Source organism: Telopea speciosissima, chromosome 8 (assembly GCF_018873765.1).
Source record: "Telopea speciosissima isolate NSW1024214 ecotype Mountain lineage chromosome 8, Tspe_v1, whole genome shotgun sequence".
NCBI classification, from domain to species: domain Eukaryota; kingdom Viridiplantae; phylum Streptophyta; class Magnoliopsida; order Proteales; family Proteaceae; genus Telopea; species Telopea speciosissima.
This window is the reverse complement of record NC_057923.1, coordinates 7,467,298-7,488,868: the sequence shown is the minus strand read 5'-3', so window position 1 is coordinate 7,488,868 and position 21,571 is coordinate 7,467,298. Positions and strand designations below refer to the sequence as shown.

General features: G+C 40.9%; 2 protein-coding genes across 5 annotated transcripts in view; one reads left to right on the top strand and one right to left on the bottom strand.

Annotated features, from left to right (window-relative positions):
• Positions 1 to 2,742: 2,742 nt before the first annotated feature.
• Positions 2,743 to 5,202, bottom strand: LOC122671304 (pentatricopeptide repeat-containing protein At2g02750). The gene has a single exon (XM_043868436.1). It carries the CDS (start codon positions 5,179 to 5,181, stop codon positions 3,340 to 3,342), a length of 1,842 nt encoding a protein of 613 aa, XP_043724371.1. The 5' UTR covers positions 5,182 to 5,202; the 3' UTR covers positions 2,743 to 3,339.
• The window catches only part of LOC122671307 (ubiquitin-conjugating enzyme E2 2-like), a 20,037-nt gene continuing 1,232 nt past the window's right edge, over positions 2,767 to 21,571 (top strand). The window contains exons 1-6 of one of the 4 annotated variants that reach the window (XM_043868438.1): positions 6,575 to 6,772; positions 6,811 to 6,833; positions 8,183 to 8,313; positions 8,413 to 8,438; positions 9,196 to 9,285; positions 9,871 to 9,959. In XM_043868438.1, coding sequence (XP_043724373.1) covers positions 8,189 to 8,313; positions 8,413 to 8,438; positions 9,196 to 9,285; positions 9,871 to 9,959 — 330 coding nt within the window. In that variant the 5' untranslated portion in view covers positions 6,575 to 6,772; positions 6,811 to 6,833; positions 8,183 to 8,188. Of the gene's footprint in view, positions 2,772 to 6,574; positions 6,773 to 6,810; positions 6,834 to 8,179; positions 8,314 to 8,412; positions 8,439 to 9,195; positions 9,286 to 9,870; positions 9,960 to 21,571 lie in introns of those variants that run through there. The other 3 variants (XM_043868439.1, XM_043868442.1, XM_043868441.1) reach the window with 3 other exon arrangements.

Genomic DNA, 21,571 nt, shown 5'->3' with positions numbered 1-21,571 from the left:
GTCAAATTTTTTGAAATCTGGTCAAGAGTTGTGTAGACTAGATCAAAGTAAAAATTGATGAGACTGAGTCATAAATCGTCCAAATCAAATAAGACTTGATATTTTTTACTTGAGTCATGACAAACTCGATGAGTTTAGTTGTTTTTTGAAAAACCATAAAGTTAGTTCACCTAGAAATTGGGTTGAGTAAAATAGTAAATCTGTATTCTAAAACAGTAAGAAACCCTCAATTATTTGATGCTCTTCTCTTGTTCAATGGTATAAACTCAAAAAATGTATTGATATGTGAGTCCTTGATTTGTGTTTTTTTCTTTTGATTTTCCCATATTTTTCTATTTTTTTACTAATTTATACATATTTATTGCACTAAAAAAAAAAAACCCCATGACTCGCCTTGACCGGGATTAACAAGGCCGAGTCACTAAGTTTTTCTAAAAGATGAGTCGAGTCAGAAAACCATTTTCCAACTATGCTTTTAAGTGCCCTTGTCTTAGAATCCTTATCCCCTTCAATTCGTTGTCCCCTCCAATTCTTCACATGGGGGTGGAAATGACCACCCAACCCGCTACCCGAAAATACTGCCTAAGGTGGGGTCCACTCCCCCCTATTAGAGGAATTGGAGGTGCCTGCGAATTGGAGGTGATAATTATTCCCTTGTCTTACCCCTAAAGGATTTTCAAAAATAATTTAAAAGTAACATATCATTATGTTATTATCAAAAGATGTGTCACTATTAAACATTTGAAATGACACTACTATCATCATTAAAAAAATATTGTGCCATATCAAAAGGACAAAAAAATAATTAAAATAACAAATTATATGATCAATAAGAAAATCCCTTCAAGATATCATTAGGAAACAGCATGGATCGTTTATCTTTCCTTATATTTATAGCTAACATATTCATCAAGCAGAGTTTTAAAAGTCAGATAGGAATCAATGGAATCGATTGATTCGTCTTGGAATCAACCAATACATATTTGGATTAACCCCAAATTTTCGCCTACTCAATCTAATTGAGCTTGGTCTAGACATGCTGATTTCGGCCAAATCCAACCAATTTCAGGACAATTTGGATTTAATAGAATTATAATCAATGGAAACTAATCTCGTACCTAATTCAGAGATTTTAAACCTTATCACCAAAAGGGCACATTGCAGGTGAGCTACCAAGTTCAACCAATCAAATCAAATAGCACAAAAAAGGATCCAGGGTTATTTACATAAATTAATTATGGGGATAGATTTGTATACTTATTGACACCTCTATAAGTGTATTTAGAATTTGACATCATCTTTAAATTTCTTCTTGTTTTATTCTCAGAAGTTCTTTAAGTTAAGGATATAAAATGGATTTAAAAAATTATTTGAAAGTGATTTTCTTATGACTGCTAAAAATTTCAGTGAAGTTACTGCATATGCAAAATCATAAGTTTGGGGCATATGCGCTGCCTCTGTTGTTCAGGCCATCTCCTTCGTTCAGCCTCAGATTAATGAGAATTCAAAGCAAATAGAAAGATGACTGACATAGCTTCAATCTTTATGTTATGAGATTCATCTCACGTTCAATGGGAGGGGCTTAAAATATAGGGAGGGCTATGGCAAAGGCATATGTTGGGAGGGAAGCTTTGTCCACCTACAAATCCAGTTCTATAGGATGATACAGAATTTACTGGCTGAGTTTACTGCTTGTCTGCTATTAATATATTTTAGTGCTTTCCTCATTCATGTATGTCTGTGGACTGTAGGGAATGGATTTTTGTTCTTGCCAGTGAATAATTTTACCTTTGGTTTGACTGCTTGTTTCAGTTGAGGTCAATACTTCAATCCTTCCATTAGGTTCCTTTCTTCCATTGCAACTGAAGGTTCCATGTTGAGTGTGCTGTTGCTGCTATCAAAATATATAATGATTTTACCCGAAATTGAAACTGGCAAAAATGTCCATCAAGAACTTCAATACTCAAATGAGAAGATGATCAGTTGAACAGGGTTTTAAAGAGTAAGGGAATGGTTTGATTGCTTTTCTGCACCTCCAATCTCTGGTTTTGGATTTCCTTTCCTGTCCAATAATGAGGTGAGAATGCAATCTCTTGCACAGATAGTATGGAGTGTTCACCCCCCCCCCCCCCCCACCTCTTCCAAGCCCATGGTTTAAATGTAATGGTTAAATCTGCTACCATCTGTTAGTAAACCCAACAGTCTACATATTAAACAGACTCAAGCCCATTGCTTTAAATGTAATGGTTAATCTGCTACCATCTGTAAGTAAAACCCTCTTTTCTTGGGAGTATTTCTGTACCTATAACCTACTCATGGGCTATGTGTATTTCTCGTGTTATTTTGAACATCTTGAGAGACTTCTGTCTTTACAGAAGGCACATTGCATCACACAAACTTGCTCGTAGTCTTCTGATACTGAGGTTCACCCATTTTTCTTAAAGAGGGTTGGAGCAGACAATACCAACACCAGATGAACCATCTGTTGTGACGATGTAAAAAGGCAGGATAACAGTGCTGTAACAAAAACATGTTTTAGACTTCTAGCACTCACTGTAATGACAGAGGAACTCAGTTTATGTCAATTCTATTACAATCTTCATACTAAAAAGACTCAACAGTGATGAGCTGCTTCTGAAGGCTCGTAAGCGCATGAGAGAACCAAATTGGTGGACTTCCTGTTGTTGAGGGCCCTCGAAGGAAGATCATAGAGTAAGCATAGGAGACATCGGACAACTGTTTCTCAAACCTGGATTCTTCTCTAATTTCAGGTATTCTTTCATCCAAAAAGTTAAGACGTTTAACAAACATAATGAAAATTTATGGCTGTCACGCCCAAAGTAACCTCAGGTTCCAGTGAACAGTACAATTCAATCACAAAACTCGGATTGATGAAGAAATTTACTTATCACAGAAGTTAATATTGTGTAACCAATAGCAGCTATCTAAGATCACAAAGCATTAGTGTTCCAATTACCATTTCTAGGAGATCATTAGCTTGTTCACTACTTGCTGTTGTATTGGGTAAATTTTGATTACCCTTTTGCTTGTTTTTCATGCAGATAGCTCATTGCAAAGGACTTTGTAAATACCATCGCTTCAACATGGAAAGGATGTCAAACATTAATGTGCATGCCTGATGCCATTCACCGTGATGTGATTGAGACTCTTGTTTCCAATTCAGTTCACAGGGTTTATGTAGTGGCTGCCGAGGAAGATGAAGTTGTTGGTGTCATCCCTACTCTCGGAGAGGTGATTTCTTGCTTCATCTTTGAACCCCTAATAATCACTTCATTTGTTTCATGTGTGCTTTATCTGCATCGAGCTTAATTGCTTCACTCATAACAAACTATGACCTGGAAGTTTCCTCAACCCACGTTCCCTCATCATCTCTCTTACTCTTTCTACATCTGCAAACCTACCTTGTGTGGCATATATATTGGACAGAATAACGTAAGGAGTCGGGTTTGTGGGCTCTAATTCTGAAAGCTTTACAGCCATTTCTTCACCAAGTTTACTATCTGAGTGAAAAGAAGCAGCACCAAGCAGAGAGGAAAAAACTGAAGGAGGAGGTTCTGGCATTTCTTGAATCAAGTCCCTAGCCTCTTTGAGCAGCCCTGCTCGACCCAAGAGATCAACCATGCCACTAAAGTGTACGGTGGTCGGGCTCAAACCACAATCCCTACTCATCATCCTAAAGATTTCAAATCCCTCGTCAATACAACCGTTGTGGCTGCATGCTGATATAACACAAGTGAAAGTAACCAAATTTGGTTGTATTCCCTCTTTCTTCATCAGGTTGAATATTTCAAGTGCAGATTTGATTTCCCCATTCCTCCCATATCCAGAGATCATTGCATTCCATAATGCTGGATCATCAGAACTTTCAATCTGATCGAAAATATTGCGAGCCCAAGAAGAACATCCACATTTCATGTACAAATCAATGAGGGCAGTGCAGATCATTTCATCAGCATCTACACCAGTCCTGATTATGTACCCATGGATCTCCTTTCCACATAGGAGAGCAGACATGGTTGAACATGCCACTAAAAGACTAGTAATTGATTTTAAATTTGGGGTTACACCTGCTGATTGCATTTTATTAAAGAATGTATAAGCTTCATACCCTTTCCGTAGCTGTGCAAATCCACTAATCATTGAATTCCAAGTGGCTGAATCAGGCTCCAATCCATCAACTCCTAACTCTTCAAAAAGCTGAACGGCAGCATCACACTGATCATTCAACATTAGTCCTGAGATCATGGAATTCCACGTTATTAAGTTCCTACTGCTACCGAGCTCCTTGAAGATCTCATAGGCCGGGACCCAGCTCCCAAATTTGGAGTACATGTTTAGGAGTGCCGTTCCCACCATGACATCAGAACCAAACACATATTTCAAGGAGAGACAATGGACCTGCCTACCTAATCGGTGATCTGAAAGTTCTGAGCACGCTGAGAGAACGGAAGCAAAAGTAACTGGACTGGATTCCCTGCCCAAGGATTCCCTCATTTCGTTAAACAAATTAAGGACCAAACGAGTCAACCCATCCTGCAGGAAACCTGAGATCAAAGTATTGTAGCTCACAACATTCTTATTTGGAATCCCACAGAACATCCTCGTAGCAGAGACAGAGTCCTTACAATTCGAATACATTGTAACTGTTGCAGTGGCTACATAAACATCCACCTCAAATCCCAATTTAATCGCAAGGCAATGAATTTGCAAGCCGTGCTCTGTAATTTCACAGGCAGGTAGTACACTAGCAATGGTGACTGAATTTGGCCGCAACCCTGTAGCACAAACTTGTTTGAAGCCCCGCAAAGCTTCTCCCAAATACCCATTTCGCGAGAATCCGGATATCGTCGCGTTTAGAGAAGCCAAATTTCTCTCAGGCATTTCTTTGGACACCTTGATAGCATCTTCGAAGAGATGAAGCTTCATGTACATATCTGTGAGAGCTGTGCGAGTGTAAACATCGGCCAGGAAACCAGACTTCTGGACGTAGGCATGCATCTGGCAACCGAGGGAAGCATTGTGGAGCTTTCCACAGGCTTTGAGGATAAAAGGAAAGGTGAAATAGTCAGGGCGAAACCCAGTGGAGTGCAGTTGAGAGTATACAGACAGCGCTTCTCTGTTGAGTCCATCTGAAACCAGCTTTCTGATATCGCCTTTCATCAATTCATGGGATGCCTTGAGAATCCGAAGTAGCAGTCAGTTTCCCCCTAATCGTTGGGGAAGGGGATTTTACTTTTTTGTTTTTTGTAGGTAAAATTGGGATTCGGCCCGCGTGGCTCCTGCGCGGTGACACGCACAAAATTACCATGCTACCCCATAAATGGCAGAAATCCCACCCAAGGTGATGCGATGCTTGCGCATACACTTCAATTGACTAGCCCATATACAAACTCCAGAGGGCTAGACAGCAATCTCTCTCTTTTTTATTGGGTGTATCCATGTGTTATTGCAGTTTTCCCAGTATGGATATATCATAGTGAGAAAAGTATGCGTTGGGGTCCTCTACTGTAGAGCTGCCCCTACTGCCGTGTGCGCCCAGACACAGCAAGGTGGTGAAAAGACCGCCTTACCCCTACCTGAGCCCCTTTGCCCGAGCGGGGGTAAGGCGGTCTTTACCACCTTGTTGTGTCTGGGGCGCATGACAGTAGGGGCAGCTCGAAAGTAGAGGATCCGGATCCGATAAGTATTCCAACAAGAACGAAATTTTTCCAATCATCTGCCACAGATGAACATATTGAAATGCAAAACACTTCAAACCAAGGGTGGGCTTAACGGCTTACACAAGGTTTATGATGATCTAGAAGAAGTCACTTGTTCGTACACATGGAAGAGTAGGCTCACAATAATGACTTGACCATTTAAGGAACCATCGTTACAAATCATTAGGCATTTAGCACAACTTACAATTCAGTAGATCAGATTAGATATCACAAGTTTAAACAAACTTTTACCATAAACAACATTGTTTGTGATTACAAATACTAAGTGAATAAATCATATCTCAACCGCCACAACCTCCTCAACTGGTTAATCTTCAATCTAAATAAAACTCTCTATGTTATTATAAGAATTGGGTGAATGAATGTTACTCAGTCGCGCCATACACACCACCCTGTGCCTTGACACAGGAGCGTGTAAAATGATCATCGCATCCCCCTAGAACCTTGGAAATGACCATGGGTGCAGCAATCATTTCACATGCCAATCAGGGCACATGGGCGGTGTGTATGGCATGATCGAGTGGTGTTCTTTATACCCTAAGAATTAGAACATTTATTGAAAATATGACCAATGTTTGACCATGAGAATTGCAAAGAACATTTTTGAACCCTTTCTAACAGCTTGGTACGCCATGACAACTACATTAGGATCATAATGGTTTTGCTGGAGACCAAATAAAGCCATGCACTGATTTTCCTTAAATAATATTCTATCATATTATTAAGTAAGCAGATATTTACATATAAATACCCGGGAAACCGCGTCTGTGAGGGGAGGTGGGGGTGGATATGTCATCAACTTGCAAGGAAAAGGGCTAACAGAGGCAGTAGCCACTGAGTGCACGAGATTGGGACGGCTGACCCGTAAAGCATTACCAGTTTCCCATGAATTCCAAACCCTAACTATTCTCTCTCTCTCTCTGTAACCTCACGCGGTAGATCCATCTGTTTTCGGAGTTTTCCTCTGACTTCTCTCTTTGTATCTAACTGCTCTATGTGTTAAAATTTAGAGCTCAGAACCAGATTCCTCGCTCTTACAGCGACTGTGAAACCCTTGGAAACTGGGTTTCTCGCCGCGTCTACATACGGGTGAGACATCCGATCGATTTGTTTCTGCTGGGTTCTTTTTGTATTTTGGTCCCTTTCTGTGTTCTTAATTTCGGCATACCTTGCAGTAGGAGAAAAAAAGGAGATTTCTTTTTTTTTTTTTTTTCTGGTTTTCCATCTTTGGGCTCTGAGTTCTGATTTAGAAAAACGAAGGAATACGAAAAAGTTGTGTAACCATTAGATCTTTGAATTATTAGCCAATATTAGCTTTTGAACATTTTTGGTGGGAGTGGGGATGGAACCTTCATTAGTGATCTCAATTTCTGTGAGTTTGTTGCCAATCAAAAGAATAATCTTGCTCAAAGGCTTTTGAGCTGTGATGAGGTTTTGTGGTACCTGACGCCAATTAATATGTTTATTTTCCTTCAGATTTTAACATATTAGATTCTAAATGTTTGATCTTGCATGGATCTCACATGTTATAGTAACTTGACTTTTGGATTTTAGATCATTATCATATAATCAATTTGTCCTCCATAAATGTTTGTTATGGAGGGTTAGGAATAAAGAAAAGAGTTCATTTTTCTGCCATATTCCTATTTATTTTATTTGTTTTTGTTCCCACATATTCTGTTGTAATGGTCTAGATGCATGTCATGATCTCTAAGTATAAGGAAAGTAATAGTAATAAAGTAAATAGTAAATTTAAATTGTAAATAAAGAAGGAAAGTGGTATGGCCTATTCAATTGAGAGGCATTACTCTCTTATGGGCGACCGTATCCCACAGTATCCGCAAGCCGGTCATTGATTAATTTGGGTTAGCAGTACTTAATCCACCTTTTCAGTTTAGTAAATCCCCCGTCTGATCGCGGAGTTCAAAGTTCAGAAAAGGACATTCATTGTGACAAGTTGAACTTGGCCTTATGGGTTGCAATTATTTGTTCTAGGGCTTGGGTTGCAATGTTTTATGTTGTATTTTTTATGAATAAGCTTTATTAGTAGCCTCGGTGCAATGGTAAGGTTTCTCTATTGCAATCTGGTGGCCTTGAGTTCAAACAAGGAAATAGCTAGTCCATAAAAAGTGGGATAAGGAAGGCTGTGTAGATAAATGCCCCTCCCCAGACCCTGTAGTAGCAGGAACCTCATGCACTGGGTACGCCTTTTTTTAAGCTTTATTAGTAGCCACACTGAAATGAGAACCAGAGATTAGTTTGTTGTTTCTTACATTGGATCTTGGAGCCTTTGTGTTGGTGAAATTAATAGTTTGCACTGTTTCTTGAGTTTAGTTGGTGCAACTCTGTGGACTAAAGCTCAGTTTTGATTATTAGTATATCTGGAAAGACTATAATGAATTAATTCTGTTTTGATTGGTATCTGGTTGGATGTGTAGGCAGGAAGGATGTCAACTCCTGCAAGGAAGAGACTGATGAGGGATTTCAAGAGGTTGCAACAGGATCCTCCTGCAGGTATCAGTGGCGCACCCCAAGACAATAATATAATGCTTTGGAATGCTGTTATATTTGGGTAAGTTAAAGATTGTACATTTTTTTTCTGGTCTGCTTTGTTCTGGAATAGCATAGGCCAGGCCTGGTCTTAACACCCTTCTCTGGCTTTGTATTGCAGTCCTGATGACACTCCGTGGGATGGAGGTAAGCTAGTTCTTATATCCTGCGAGGTTGTTAAGTCATGTTCAAATTGTTCACTTATTTATGTTTACCTAATCACAAAGGGTGATTATTTACATCTGAATTGGTCTCATTTACAATTTATTCTTTTTCTGGTTTAGTGTATTCCGTATTTCATTATTTGTTCATAGTAGCCGTTGCTTGTGTTTTTTGATTCGGGTTAAATCTTTTCATACTTGAATAACACACATTATTGGTTCCCTACTTTTCACTGTTATGATACCTTTCAGTCCAGTCACTACACTCCATTTTCTTATGCGTATAATAGTGTCTAAGATGTTTGTACTATTCCATGTCTGGAGGTGCATTTGTTGCATGTGAAATTTTTCCTTACTGTGTGTTTCATGCATGAGGCGATCTTATGTTGTCTGTATCCATCATATATTTGATGCTTGCATGTTGAGATCAATCTATCGAATGATTTATGTATTGCATTCTTCATAGAAATGATACCATATTAATAGCTGTTCAAGTGTTCTGTTTATTTCATATTATACTTTTGAAACTCTGTGGTGACCAACTTTATATTCCAGATATAAGTGGCATTTTTTCCCCTACCTGTTGGCAAAAAATCTTTTGAAGTATATAATAGAGGTATCTGTGTTTCTTTTTTTTGGCAATGTGTATCACTCAAAATTTATTGCTTATTTTCTTTGTTTAATTTTACTTTTAGCATAATTTTTATACAGGCACATTCTGAATTTATGTTTGAGTCCTTCAGGTACGTTTAAGTTGACACTTCAGTTTGCCGAGGATTATCCGAATAAGCCACCAATAGTTCGGTTCGTTTCTCGAATGTTTCATCCAAATAGTAAGTTTCCATTTGCCACCAAAGTTGTAGTTTTGATAAGATTATATGGGAAACCTATTATATATATATATATATACATCCTGAAATAGTTTAAGAAGGCATTGTAAACCATTTTGTAATTTGGATAAAGCATATCTAACAAACCATTAAAGAGAAAACCTCTCTCACCTCTTTTTATAGCTCTCAGACCTTCAGAGCATAGAAAATGAAAAAAAAAAAAAAAAAAAAAGAAGGGGGGGGGGGGTATTCCCTAGAAAGACATCTAAATTGTGATTTTGGAGGCATCCCTTGCCATTTACATGATCTTACAGCTTAAGCAATGGGCTTTTGAATGGATTTGATAAAATCTTGAGTAGGGGAAGAGAAGGTGGTAGGAGGTAGGTGTGTTTTCTATTGGCTTGACAAGTATTAAAATTAGAAAATGGTTATCTTTTGGGTTTTATTCTTTTGTGAGGACCCTTATTATTAATATTTTTTTTGAAGATAGTTGGAACCCCTGCATAGTAGAATCAAAAGTTTTCTTTTTTGGTCTCTATTAGGAGCTTCCAACTTCTCACACCCTCCCCCCCTTTTGAACTCTGCCAGTTTATGCAGATGGAAGCATTTGCTTGGATATTCTACAGAACCAATGGAGTCCCATCTATGATGTGGCTGCTATACTTACGTCCATCCAGGTACGTGGCTTCTTCCAATTGTTACTTTTTTTTCCCCTAAAATTTTCTGTTCATATCTGATGTATTGGAAATTTAAGAGATTGAATAGATTAAGAATGATTTTCCCATTAAGTTCGAGCATTGCAACCTTACACCAACCAATAATTGTGCTGCTTTGGTGAGGAATAGAGTTTATTGCTGTGAGAACATAATATAAGATTTACTATGATAAACTTGGAATGCGGAGCATGTTTACCTGTGATCTATCTCTCACTGCTCGATTGTTAGACACTGATTTCTCCCAAACCAGATGGAAACATGACTGTCTTATGCAAACATATTAATCTAATCAATTATATATGTTAGCTAAACTGAGAATGAGAGAATGTGAGAATGACTTGACGGAGTTGTGACTCTCCTCAGCCCCTCTATATAGATTTCATTAATTAGGATAGAATTACAAGTATACCATCCATAGCCGACTATGATAGCTAACGAGAGAAATAAAGAAACAAAATAACAAAGGAAATGCCCAAAGCACCCTTATCGGGTTACATAACTTAACACTCCCCCTCAAGTTGGTGCATATATATCATGCATGCCCAACTTGACTAAACTAGGATGAAACAACTTTCCACTTAACCCTTTAGTGAAGACATCTGCTAGTTGATCTCCTGACTTCACAAAGAAATCTGACCTCGAACTTTGTGGTGATGACGGGGAAACAACATGTGATTAGCAGCTTTAACACTTCCTGGACAGAATTCTGGTGAGGCAGGAACATTAGGAATAAAGTCTTCAAGTCGTGGAGCCTTCTCTTCAAAGAACCAAGGTGGCATCACAAACTCTGTATCAATATCTAAAGGGTTTTCAATGTTAATAGCCTTCTCATCGAGCTCCACCTCTTCAAGAACAGCATCTTGAATGTCATTGCCTTCTTGTGGAATGCTCTCAACCACCTCTTCATCTTCTGCCACTTCATCCATCAAAACTTGAGTAATAACATGAACACCTCGAGCATCACCACCCAAATCGTCATAGTACCTAGCTAAGTCATCATCATCGGATGGGGGATAAGCAGATAAACCATGTTCATCATTATCATCTAAGGTTTCCTCTCTCTGCTTTTGCAGTCACATTAATAGGTTTATGCTTTTGTGGGCACTCCCTGGCATAGTGTCCAATCTCATTGTAGTGGAAACACTTGTGAGGATCACTATTGTCCATGGGGGCGTTACCCTTATGATCAGCACATGGAGGAGCTATAGGGCTGGGAGAACTACCAACAGAGTAGCCTGATCGAGTAGGACCAGCGGCAGAATTTCCAACTTGAGTGTGACCATTGGTAGTAGACTTGAATGCTGGAAAAGTTTTGTTGGTGTCTTCAGTAGAGGAATCAAATCTTCTATTTCTAGCCAATAATTCTTCAGCCTTCAATGCCTTCTCAAAACAGTCTCGTACATCTCTGACATCAGATACTCCAATACCTCTGACAATATCAGCCCTCAATCCCAATCGAAATCGAGATAACATCTGAGTAGTACTCTCTCTCGTGCCAGTGCGAGAAGAAAGAGCATCAAACTTTTGCATGTACTCAGATACAGTCATGGTCCCTTGGCGTAGGGAGTTGAATTGGTCTTGGACTTGTGATCTATAATGTCTGGGTAGATATTTCTCCCTCAAATCATAACTCATATCAGCCCATGTCGTGGGTGCATGGCCATCAAGCTCAATGTCCCTTTTTGCAATTCTCCACCATTCTCTGGCAGGGCCAACCAGCTTGGTATGTGCCAATCTCATCTTCCTTTCTTCAGGCAAGTCATACCAGTCAAAGTAACCATCAAGGGCAGCAAGCCAATCATAAAATACCTGAGGATCATGGTTCCCATCGAACTCCTTTAACTCGAGCTTCACCTTCTGAGTGTCATACCTTCGATTGGAAACTTCATCTGTAAAACAGGACCTCATGTATTCTTCAAAATTAGGCTTCCTAGACTCTTCTCTGTTTCTGTTCCTATCTTCTCTGGTCCCATCTCTGTCATTCTTGTCATATCTGCGTCTGTCTCTGTGATCTCTGTATCTTTCCCTGTGATCTCTGTGACCTTTGGAATGGTCTCTGTGAACTCTAGAGTGATCTCTGGAATAGTGTCTGTGAACTCTGGAGTGATCCCTTTCTCTTCCCAGAGTGCCATGTACTTTTGAATCCACTTGATATCTATCTTTTAATAGAGGACTATTGGTGTCCCTATTAGTAGTGTTTCTCTGCTCTTCTAATCGTGTCACTTTTTCATTCAATGTCTGCAGCGTCTCTATTATAGCAGCCATAGGATCAGGTGGGGGGTGGTAGTGCTGGATCCACAATTGGGTTGCCATGTTCATCCATGGCTTTGATACCACTTAATGTAGTCCTAGATAGGATAGGATCCTACTAGGAGCCAGGTGAACAGAAGTTCTGAAACTGCTTGCCGATTGGGACAGATTGGGGTATTTTAGGTCAAATCTAGGGTTATACTTGGGATAATGGAGTTGGGTTTTATTTGGTAAAACTAGGCAGGTTTTAAGGGTTTTAATGAACTAGGTTTGATTAGGTTTGAATGATATATTAAATTTCAGAAAATTTAGGTTTAGGGTTTAGGGTTTTGGAAAGAAGGGATGAGGTTTGTTTTAGGGTTTAGAGTTGGAATTTAAAGGAGGGGTTCTGATCGAGTGATATTAGCAGTGAGAGGGTAGTTCGAGTGTATTATGGTGTGGTTTTGATGGTGGGTTAGGTCTAGGCTGGTTTAAGGGCTGTAGGGCTTTATTAGGGTTTAAGGGGAATTATGGTTGCAATAGTGGAATGGGGCAGGGGCTGCTGTCGAGTATAGGGATGATGGTAATGGAGGTGTGGATGAAACTAGGTTGAAGTTAATGGAGGGAATTAGGTTTAATGGACAGTAGATGAAGCTAGGGTGTAGGGGATCGATTGGGGAATGTAGGTCTAGGTTAGAGGATAAGAAGAAGAAGGGTTATTTGCAGAATTCTGTAAATAACTTACTTGTAATGGAAGATCTTCAATGGCAGCAACCTTGAAGACAATTTTGAATACGAACCTCCCGATCTACAAGATGCAAGGAGTCGTAGGAGATCCACCTACTCTTCCACCTTGATATGACTCACAAGGTTGTCTTGATATAACTCACAAGACTCACTCTCAAAGGAGATAACCAGCACCAGCAGCAAAGAGATCGATTTTTTCAAAGCCTAAATTGTGGGGGAGCCTCCTACGTTTTCATTAATAAATAATATGGCCTAAGGCCCAATCGTATTACAAATCTAAAACCTCTCCCACTAAAAATCTTGGAGGGAGGACAAAACGTAACTTTAAAACAATTACTTAAAAGATGCTCTAAGAGCCATCAGGATTAAAACAAAACTAGCCAATAGAAAAGAGCCACTTAAATTGGACCGGTTCAATTTAAGAGCTCAAAAAAAAAAAAACTAAGTATAGAATGAACTAAAGCTAAAATAAACTAAGTATAAAACTAAACTAAGGCTCCAACTATGGCCCTATGGTTAGGGTAGCTTGTCTTCCTTACCGATGCTTGGATCTGCATCACATTGTAAATTTTGGGGTTGAAGCCTTGCCCTTTGGTATTTTTCTATTACCAAAGGAAAGCTTGATTTCTTACAATGAGAAAAGCCATACTTATAGGCTCAGAAACAAACCGTAGTTACAAACTATTACAACCTGAGTTACAAACCACAGTTACTTTAAGAACAAACCATAGTTACTTTAAGACTTTAGTCTGTCTCGGGCCCACTGTCACTTGAATAAGGGATGAAAAAGTCAAGGGCATGATCAACTTCAAATTCCACGTGTTCTCGCATAAGACGGTGGATGACTGGATGCTGGAGTTGATTGTTGACTTCCCAGGCAGTACTAGTGCTTTGGAGAAGACAGGCTAGCATAGTGCCAGGGTCGACATTATTGTGGGCGCACATGGTATTCATGAAAGCAAACCATTTTTCTTTGGTGGCTTCTGAGTCATCACGGTGGGTGAAGAGATCTTCTTGGCTGGTGCCATGGAGGAAGAAGATGGGGTCATAGGCCACAAGATGATGTTCTAGAACAGGAGGAGAGACAAGATCATGATGGATGAAGTCAGGGGGCGGTGAATGATGTAGGTGACGAAGGGGAGATCGTCAAGGCTTTCGAGCATAGATAGCCATTGGGGAATCGGGGCGAAGAGACGGAGGAAGCGGGCTAAACATTGAGGACGTTGAAGATGGAAATAGTAATTTCTTGCAGGGTTAGCAAAGACGGTGGAGACTGTGCTAAGATAGTGGTGGAGAGTTTGACGGTTAAAGGTAATTGCAATCCAATGGACTGCAAGTAAATGCCAGAAAAACACAACACAGTCTTTATCAAAGAGAGCTGGGTTAATGGTGAATGGGATGAGGAAAGGATAATCTGGATGACAGACAACCCAGTTATATTGAAGACCATTCTTGTGGACGATAGAAACAAGGACTGACTGATACGTGGAGATACTAATGGCTTGTAAGGTTCTGAGGGAGATTTCACATAGTAATGGTGGAGGGAGAGCTGGGAGTAAAGTGGTCAAGGGATCAACCGGAGGGGGAGTGGAGGAGGAAGATGCTCCGGGGGTTAAAGGCATGCACAAAATAGGGACGGAGGAGGAAACAGGAGGCTTTGTTCTTGAAAGGAAGTCAGCCAAAACATTGTCTTTACCCTTGATATGTTTGACCTTGAACGACCATTGAGAGAACCATTGTGCCCATCATAATAGTTGAGATTCGGGGAGGTGCTTCTGCTTGAATTGTAGCATTCGTGGGAAGGAGGTCATATCCATCTCGACCTAGAAAGTGTGTCCCACAAGGAAGAACTAGAACTTTTCTATTCCTCGACGTACTGCAAGGATTTCCTTAAACGTGGAGTGATGATGCTGTTCAAAAGGTTTAAAAGCACCACTTCGGTATCCACAAACTCTGCGGGTCTGATCCGGGGCTTCTTCAAGGAGAACTGCACCCCATTGGGTGTCGCTTGCATCAGACTGCAAGATGCGTAAACCTGTAGAGGGAATCTGCAAGGTAGGAAGAGCTTGAGCAAGTTGCTTCAGAGCCTGGACTGCTTTGGTGTGAACTTGAGACCAAGGAGGAGGGTCCTTTTTGAGTAGGCGATGAAGATGACTAGTAAACTAGATCTGGTGGGGAAGGAACTCCGTCATATAATTGACAATCCCGAGAAACTGCTGTAATTGCTGCCGAGTAAGAGGGCCATCTGAGAACTCAAGGAGAGAACGTCCGATATGAGGTTGAAGCTGGAAACTTCCATTGGTGATAGTGACACCAAGGAAATTTACAGTCTGGACCGTAACTTCCATCTTTGAAGGAGAGAGCATAACTTCGTGCTGCAAAGTAACGGAAAGGAACCTCTGGAGAAGCTCAGCATGGGCCTCTTTAGTCTCAGAGAAGAGGAGGATGTCATCAATGTAAATGAGAGCCTGGTCCTGAATGGACTCATAAACCTGGAGTATAGCCTGCTGGAACAGTGAAGGGGCGACCTTAAGTCTGAAAGGTAAGACGGTCCATTGGAAATGTCCACCGGTGTGAGACTCAGCACTGTATTGGGAGAGAAGTTGCTGCTTGACACCTGCAAGAGGAGACGTTAGGAATAAATTGGAGACAGTGGTCCAAGGGAGAAAACTTTTCTTATGGCTGAGACCATGGATACTCCATCGAAGATGGGGGAGACAGCAAAGTAGGTCAAAACCTATGAGGGCATCACGACCAGGGAGGGAGGAACCTAGAACAGGATGGGTAAGAGAAGGGAAAATCTTGAAACGGACAGGGCCTTCGGAAATAAGGTCCACCGAGAAAGTTTGGCCATCAGCAGCAGTGAAGTACTGCTTGTGGGGTTTCCAATACCAAGAGGGTAAGACATGAGGGGCTAAAATGGTCATTGAACATCCTGTGTCAAAGTACCCAATTATTTTAACAGGACGGTCCCAAGTCGTGGCAGAGATGTATAGAGGGGCCTGAGGCAGGGGTGTTTTGGTAAGTGCCAAGAGAGGTTGGGAGGAAGGAAGAACAGGCGGGTTTTGGAAAATAGCCGGGTAGATGGGGTCAAATTCATCGGACTCAGCTGAAGAACTACTGGAGAGGTCATCCCGATTTTCCAAAGCAAAGAGCAGATCAGGGGAGAAATCATCATCAACTGAGTAGAGGGATTCAACATCAGCATTTGGGTCATCTGCTATAGAGAACTGAGTGAGCATATGCATGAGCTTAGCCTTCTTTGTCTTGTCAGGGCAGTCCTTCACAAAGTGGCCAGATTTGCCACAAGCATTAACATTTGGTAGAAGTCTTGTTACGGAACTGCTTTCTTTTGAAGTACTTGTATTGCTGAGGATGCTTGGTCTTGAACCGCCGTTTAAAACGGTTAGACTTGTGAGACTTGAAGGGAGGTTTCGCAGGATGCGGATTGATCTTGGAGAAATGAGACTTCTTCTTTGAAGGGTAAGAGCAGTTTGACTCTTTGCACTTGATCTTGAGGTAAGAAGTGTCGCAAGCATCAGTGATTTTGTGAGTAGTCTTCTCCCACTGTTTAAAGAACTGCTGTTGATCACAAAGCTTTTGGAGAGCGCTGAGAATCTCTTGGTAAAGACGTCCAACTGGTGCCTGGTCTATGCGGAGACCGAGGTGTTGAAGGGATTTCAAAGCATCTTTTCCCAATGGTTCTGGGAAAGAATTGAGGAAGACCTGTTTCATGTTGGGGTCATCCAATCCGCCAAGGATGTAGAAACGGTCAAGCATTCTAGTATAGTGCTTTGCAAGATCAGCCTTCTGGAAAGAGCAACACTTCATCTGAAAGTATTCTTCTCTGGCTTTGATGCGGTTGTTTTCAATAGGGCCAATCATCTCATTGTAGAGTTGGGCAATGAAAACGTCAATTGGGACTTGAGTCCACTGAAGCTGGCGATATCCGCCAAGAGCCATAAACCATTCCCGCAAGGTACCATGGGTACGAGCGAGGAACTTGGTAAGAACAGTGTAGTCCGTCGAGCCTTCTTGTAACAGCTCAGCAGTGAGCCAGGCATGGAACTCAGAGATCCGTTCGGGCCACTTGTGGAATGGAAGACCATCAAAAGTGAACAATTGCTTGGGATCCTGATTCACAAAAGGGTGTGGAACAACCCTTGATGGGAACTGTTGTGGCTGTTGGGGGCCAGTAGAGCCATGGTCACTGTCACTGTGGACCAAAGGCTTAGTACCACCTTCAGTAGGATGTGAGGTTGGTGGGGGGTTAGTCTGGAAGACTGGGAGAGGTGTATCAGAAGAGTCGGTGTCGGAGAAGGATGATAACGAGGAGACCTTTAAAAGGGATAAAACCGGGATAGGACTAGGGTTGGACAAGGTTAACTGGGTGAGATAGGTACTCAAGGTATTAGGGTTTTGAGCTGTAGGGACGATGGTGTATGCAGATTCGGAAGTGGTTGGTTTAGTCATGGGAGGAACCCAAGGGACAAAACCAGGGGGTCCCTGTGGTGACTGACCTGGGAGTGGCTGGAAACTTGGCTGGACTGTTGGGGTAGGTGTTGATGTAAGGTAAGAAGGAAAAACTGGCTGAGGACTCACAAGAGGTGGTTGTGAAGGATGGAATCTTTTTGGTTTGGAAGATTTGGCCTTTTGGGCTGCTAAGCTTCTTTGTTGTTCCTGCAACTCTTTAAACATAGCAGTGGGGAAAGAGTGAGGAGCTGTGTGGGTATGATGGGTCGGAGTAGTAAAGGAATCAGAGAACAATGGGTAGTTATAGGAAGGGGGACTGGTAGATATGGGAGCCTGAGCATATCTGAGTTGATCCTCAAGGTGTTTCTTTTCTTTTTCCCGAACAGAGATAAGGACAGAGGCATAAGAAGAGTCCTTAACAGTCATAGCAATAGACATGAGTTCCTAATGGAGAGTCTTGATCCGAGTCTTGAGATAACGGATGTCAACCTCGTTCTGTTGGAGAGCAAGGGTATGGTGTTCCTGGTAGGAAATCAGTTTGTGCAGGTACTGATTCTGAACCATAGCATTTTCTGATTGCCAGTTAAGTTGAGCCTCAACAGAGGAGTTGATAGGCATCTGTCCTAAATTATCAATAATACTGGGAGGAGTCACTTTCCATTTATGGCAGCGGCGGTCCGAATCCTCATAATCAGCTGTAGGAGGAAAGTTCTTGCTAATACTATCGGAACCAGAAGCCATAAAACAGGGAATGGCCTGTTGAACCTGTGTCTGCCAGAGCATCAAAGGAGGAGATGCTGAAGGAGAAGGCGGCGCTGGTGAAGGGCCGGGCTTGCACTGTGCAGTCGGTGGAGAGTCGGTTGGCGACTGTGGGCTGGAGCAGGTGTAGAAGCACCTAGACCGTTGTAGCAGTCAAAACTGTGTAGCGTATTGGGGATAATACGAAACCTTGGTTAGTGTAATACCCCGCGGATGTAGGCATACTGCCGAACCACATATACTTGGCATCTTATGCTTGTGATTATTTTATTGTTATGGATATTGGAGTGTGTTTGCTGCAGAATGGGTGTGCACACCGAGTAGACCTTGCCACAGGAGTAGGTGATGTTTAGGCTTGTGGTTGAGAGGTAAGGTGTGTCACACGACTGTGTGTATGTGAGTGTTACTGTTTGTGCAGGTGACTAGTAAACTTGAGATTGCTCCAGCCAGTCAAATTTGTGCGTGAGACAGCCAATTGAGTGTGTCAGTGCTATTGCTGGGAGCCCAATGATTGTTGGGGTGTATACCAAAGTGAGGACAGTTCCAACCAATGTGAGTATGAAAGTCAGAGCCAAGAATATTATGTCTATGCCAATATTGCCTGATTCAGTTCACTTGCGTGTGTAAGCCTGTGAGGGTTGTGCAGTGTTGTTTGTGAGTTCCTGTTGACAATGTAGGGAGTGCTTGTGAGATAGTGCCAACAGTAGACTGTGGAATTGACAGCTAGGTACAGCTTGGGAAGAATTTTTAAAATACACTGATTCACCTCCCCTCAATGTCAACCTGGGAATAGCACAATCCAAGCACAAAGGAATGGGAGAAAGCTATCTATAAGATAGTTAAAGTGAGGTAAAGGAAGAGTAGAGATCTCGACCATGTTAGATGTATTAAAAGTGAAGATGGTAAAGTACTAATAAGGGATGAGGACATTAAGGAGAGATGGGAAGGTTATTTCAACTACCTACTAAATGAAGACACTTCGAGTAATAGTGTTCAAGGAGACTGCATTACTCATCAAGACACCACATGCAATAGATATACACAAAAAACTAAGGTGTCTGAAGTAATAGAAGCTTTAAAGAGGATGAAAGCAGGCAAAACACAAGGCTCAAATGAGGCCCCAATAGAAGTGTGGAAGAGCTTAGGAATCTGTGGTCTATCTTGGCTAACCAAGCTGTCTAATAAGATTATGAGCACAAGGAGAATGCCAAATGAGTAGAGGAGAAGCAGCGTGGTTCCGAAGTTTAAAAAATAAAGGTGATGTTCAGAGCTGCAATAACTATAGAGGCATAAAACCAATAAGTCATACTATGAAATTATGGGAGAGAGAGAGACCGAAACCCACTTGAGACAAGAAACTACTATTACGGAGAACCAATTTGGTTTTATGCTAGGATGATCTACGATAGAAGCTATTTACTTAGGAGAGACATGGAAAGATTTAGAGATTGCAAGAAGGATCTCCATATGATCTTTACTGACCTAGAAAAAGCTTATGACAGAGTCCCTAGAGAGTTAATCTGACAAGTACTAGAAAACAAAAGTGTCTCAAGTGAATGTGTGAACATAATTAAAGAAATATATGATGGTGCGGTGACAAGTGTAAGAACTTTAAGGGGCCAAAGTAGTGAATTTTCAATTACAATTGGGTTACATCAAAGATCAGCTTTAAGCCCATGTTTGTTTGCACTTATCATGGATGATTTAACCAGAGACATTCAAGATGAGGTTTCTTGGTGTATGTTTTTTGTTGACGATATTGTTTTGATGGATGAGACAAAAGTAGGGATTAATGCCAAGTTGGAGTTATGGAGATCAACCTTGGAATCAAAAGGTTTTAAGATAAGTAGAACGAAGACGGAGTATATGTTGTTTAACTTTGGTTACACTATGATAGATAATGAGGTGGTGAAAATTGATGAGCAAGATTCCACAAAGTGGTTATTTTAGGTATCTAGGCTCAATCATAAATAAAGAAGGTAATATAGAGGATGATGTTCCACAAAGAATTAAAATAAGATGGATGAAGTGGAGAGGTGCGTCCGGAGTGTTATGTGATCGGCGTATTCCTTTAAAATTTAATGGAAAATTTAATAGGACAATCATACGACTGGCTCTGATGTATGGTGTAGAATGTTGGGCAGTTAAGAACCATCGTATAGATAAACTCAGTGTAGCGGAGAAGAGGATGTTGAGATGGATGAGTGGCAAAACTAGGAAGGATAAAGTAAGGAATGATCGTATCAGAGCTGATTTGGGAGTAGCTCCGATACATAATAAGCTACGAGAAATTCGTTTGGGGGTGGCATGGCCATATTCAACGGAGGCCTTTGTATGTTCCAGTATGAAGGAGTGATTTGATTCAGATTGAAGGAACTAAAAGAGCTAGGGGCAGACCTAAAATGACCTTAGGAGAAGTGGTAAGGAAAGACATGCATAGCTTAGGCCTTGTATCAAGTATGACCTTGCATAAAACTAATTGGAGGGCAAGGATTCATGTAGCCAACCCCCTTTAATTGGGATAAGGCTGAGTAGTTTTCGTTATGAAAGACAGAGGATGAGTCAGAGATTGGGTTTCAGATTTGTGTTACATAGAAGTATAGAATAGAGTTAACGAGATTTTGGTTGCAATTGGAACTCTTGGTGGAGCATTTCTGTAAGGTTGGATAGCATGGTGTAACCGAGGAAACCATTTTTTATTTTAAAGAGTTTTACACTCCATATAAAATGCATGTTTCCATTACTATCCTGCATCTAGTGCTGAAAATATACAGTAAATGGTTTTGGAGATCTTATATGAAAGCATATGGACAAAAATGTGATAGGAGCCCCAAAAAAAATTAATTTTGGATGAATGAATAGGAACCAAAATTAAAATAGGGAAATTTCGGATTATTTGGTTGCCATTGGAATTGTTGCTTTCTTCTTTGGTAGCTCTTCCTTTGGTGGATTGAGGTTACTTTGGTTTATTTTAACTGCAAAGATGTTTACTAAGTGATATGAGGAGCAGAATTTATGAGTGTGTTGTGGTTTTACAGTGATTTTTATTCCTATAAATTGGGATGTAGTCTAACGTCAATATTTTGGTTCGTTGAAGGATATTCCATGGGAAGAATAGTTAATTGCAGGATGCATCGTTTTTATAGCACTTGTTACCTAGAATTTTATGATCATTGGTCTTATATGCCCACCCATTCATGTGAATCCCTTGTGCAAACACTTCTGCTAGGGAGCTTGTAGATCTTGGCCTCCAGGAGAATGAGATGTTCCATCCAGCCTCTGTGATTCACTTCCATTCCATGACATCCACTTGATTGCCAAAGCTGAGTCCTCCATTCAGTACCAAGTGACCATGATTGATTGGC

Excerpts from the sequence above, each read along its gene's own strand:
- LOC122671304 (XM_043868436.1), bottom strand. The coding sequence starts at position 5,181 with ATGAAAGGCGATATCAGAAAGCTGGTTTCAGATGGACTCAACAGAGAA.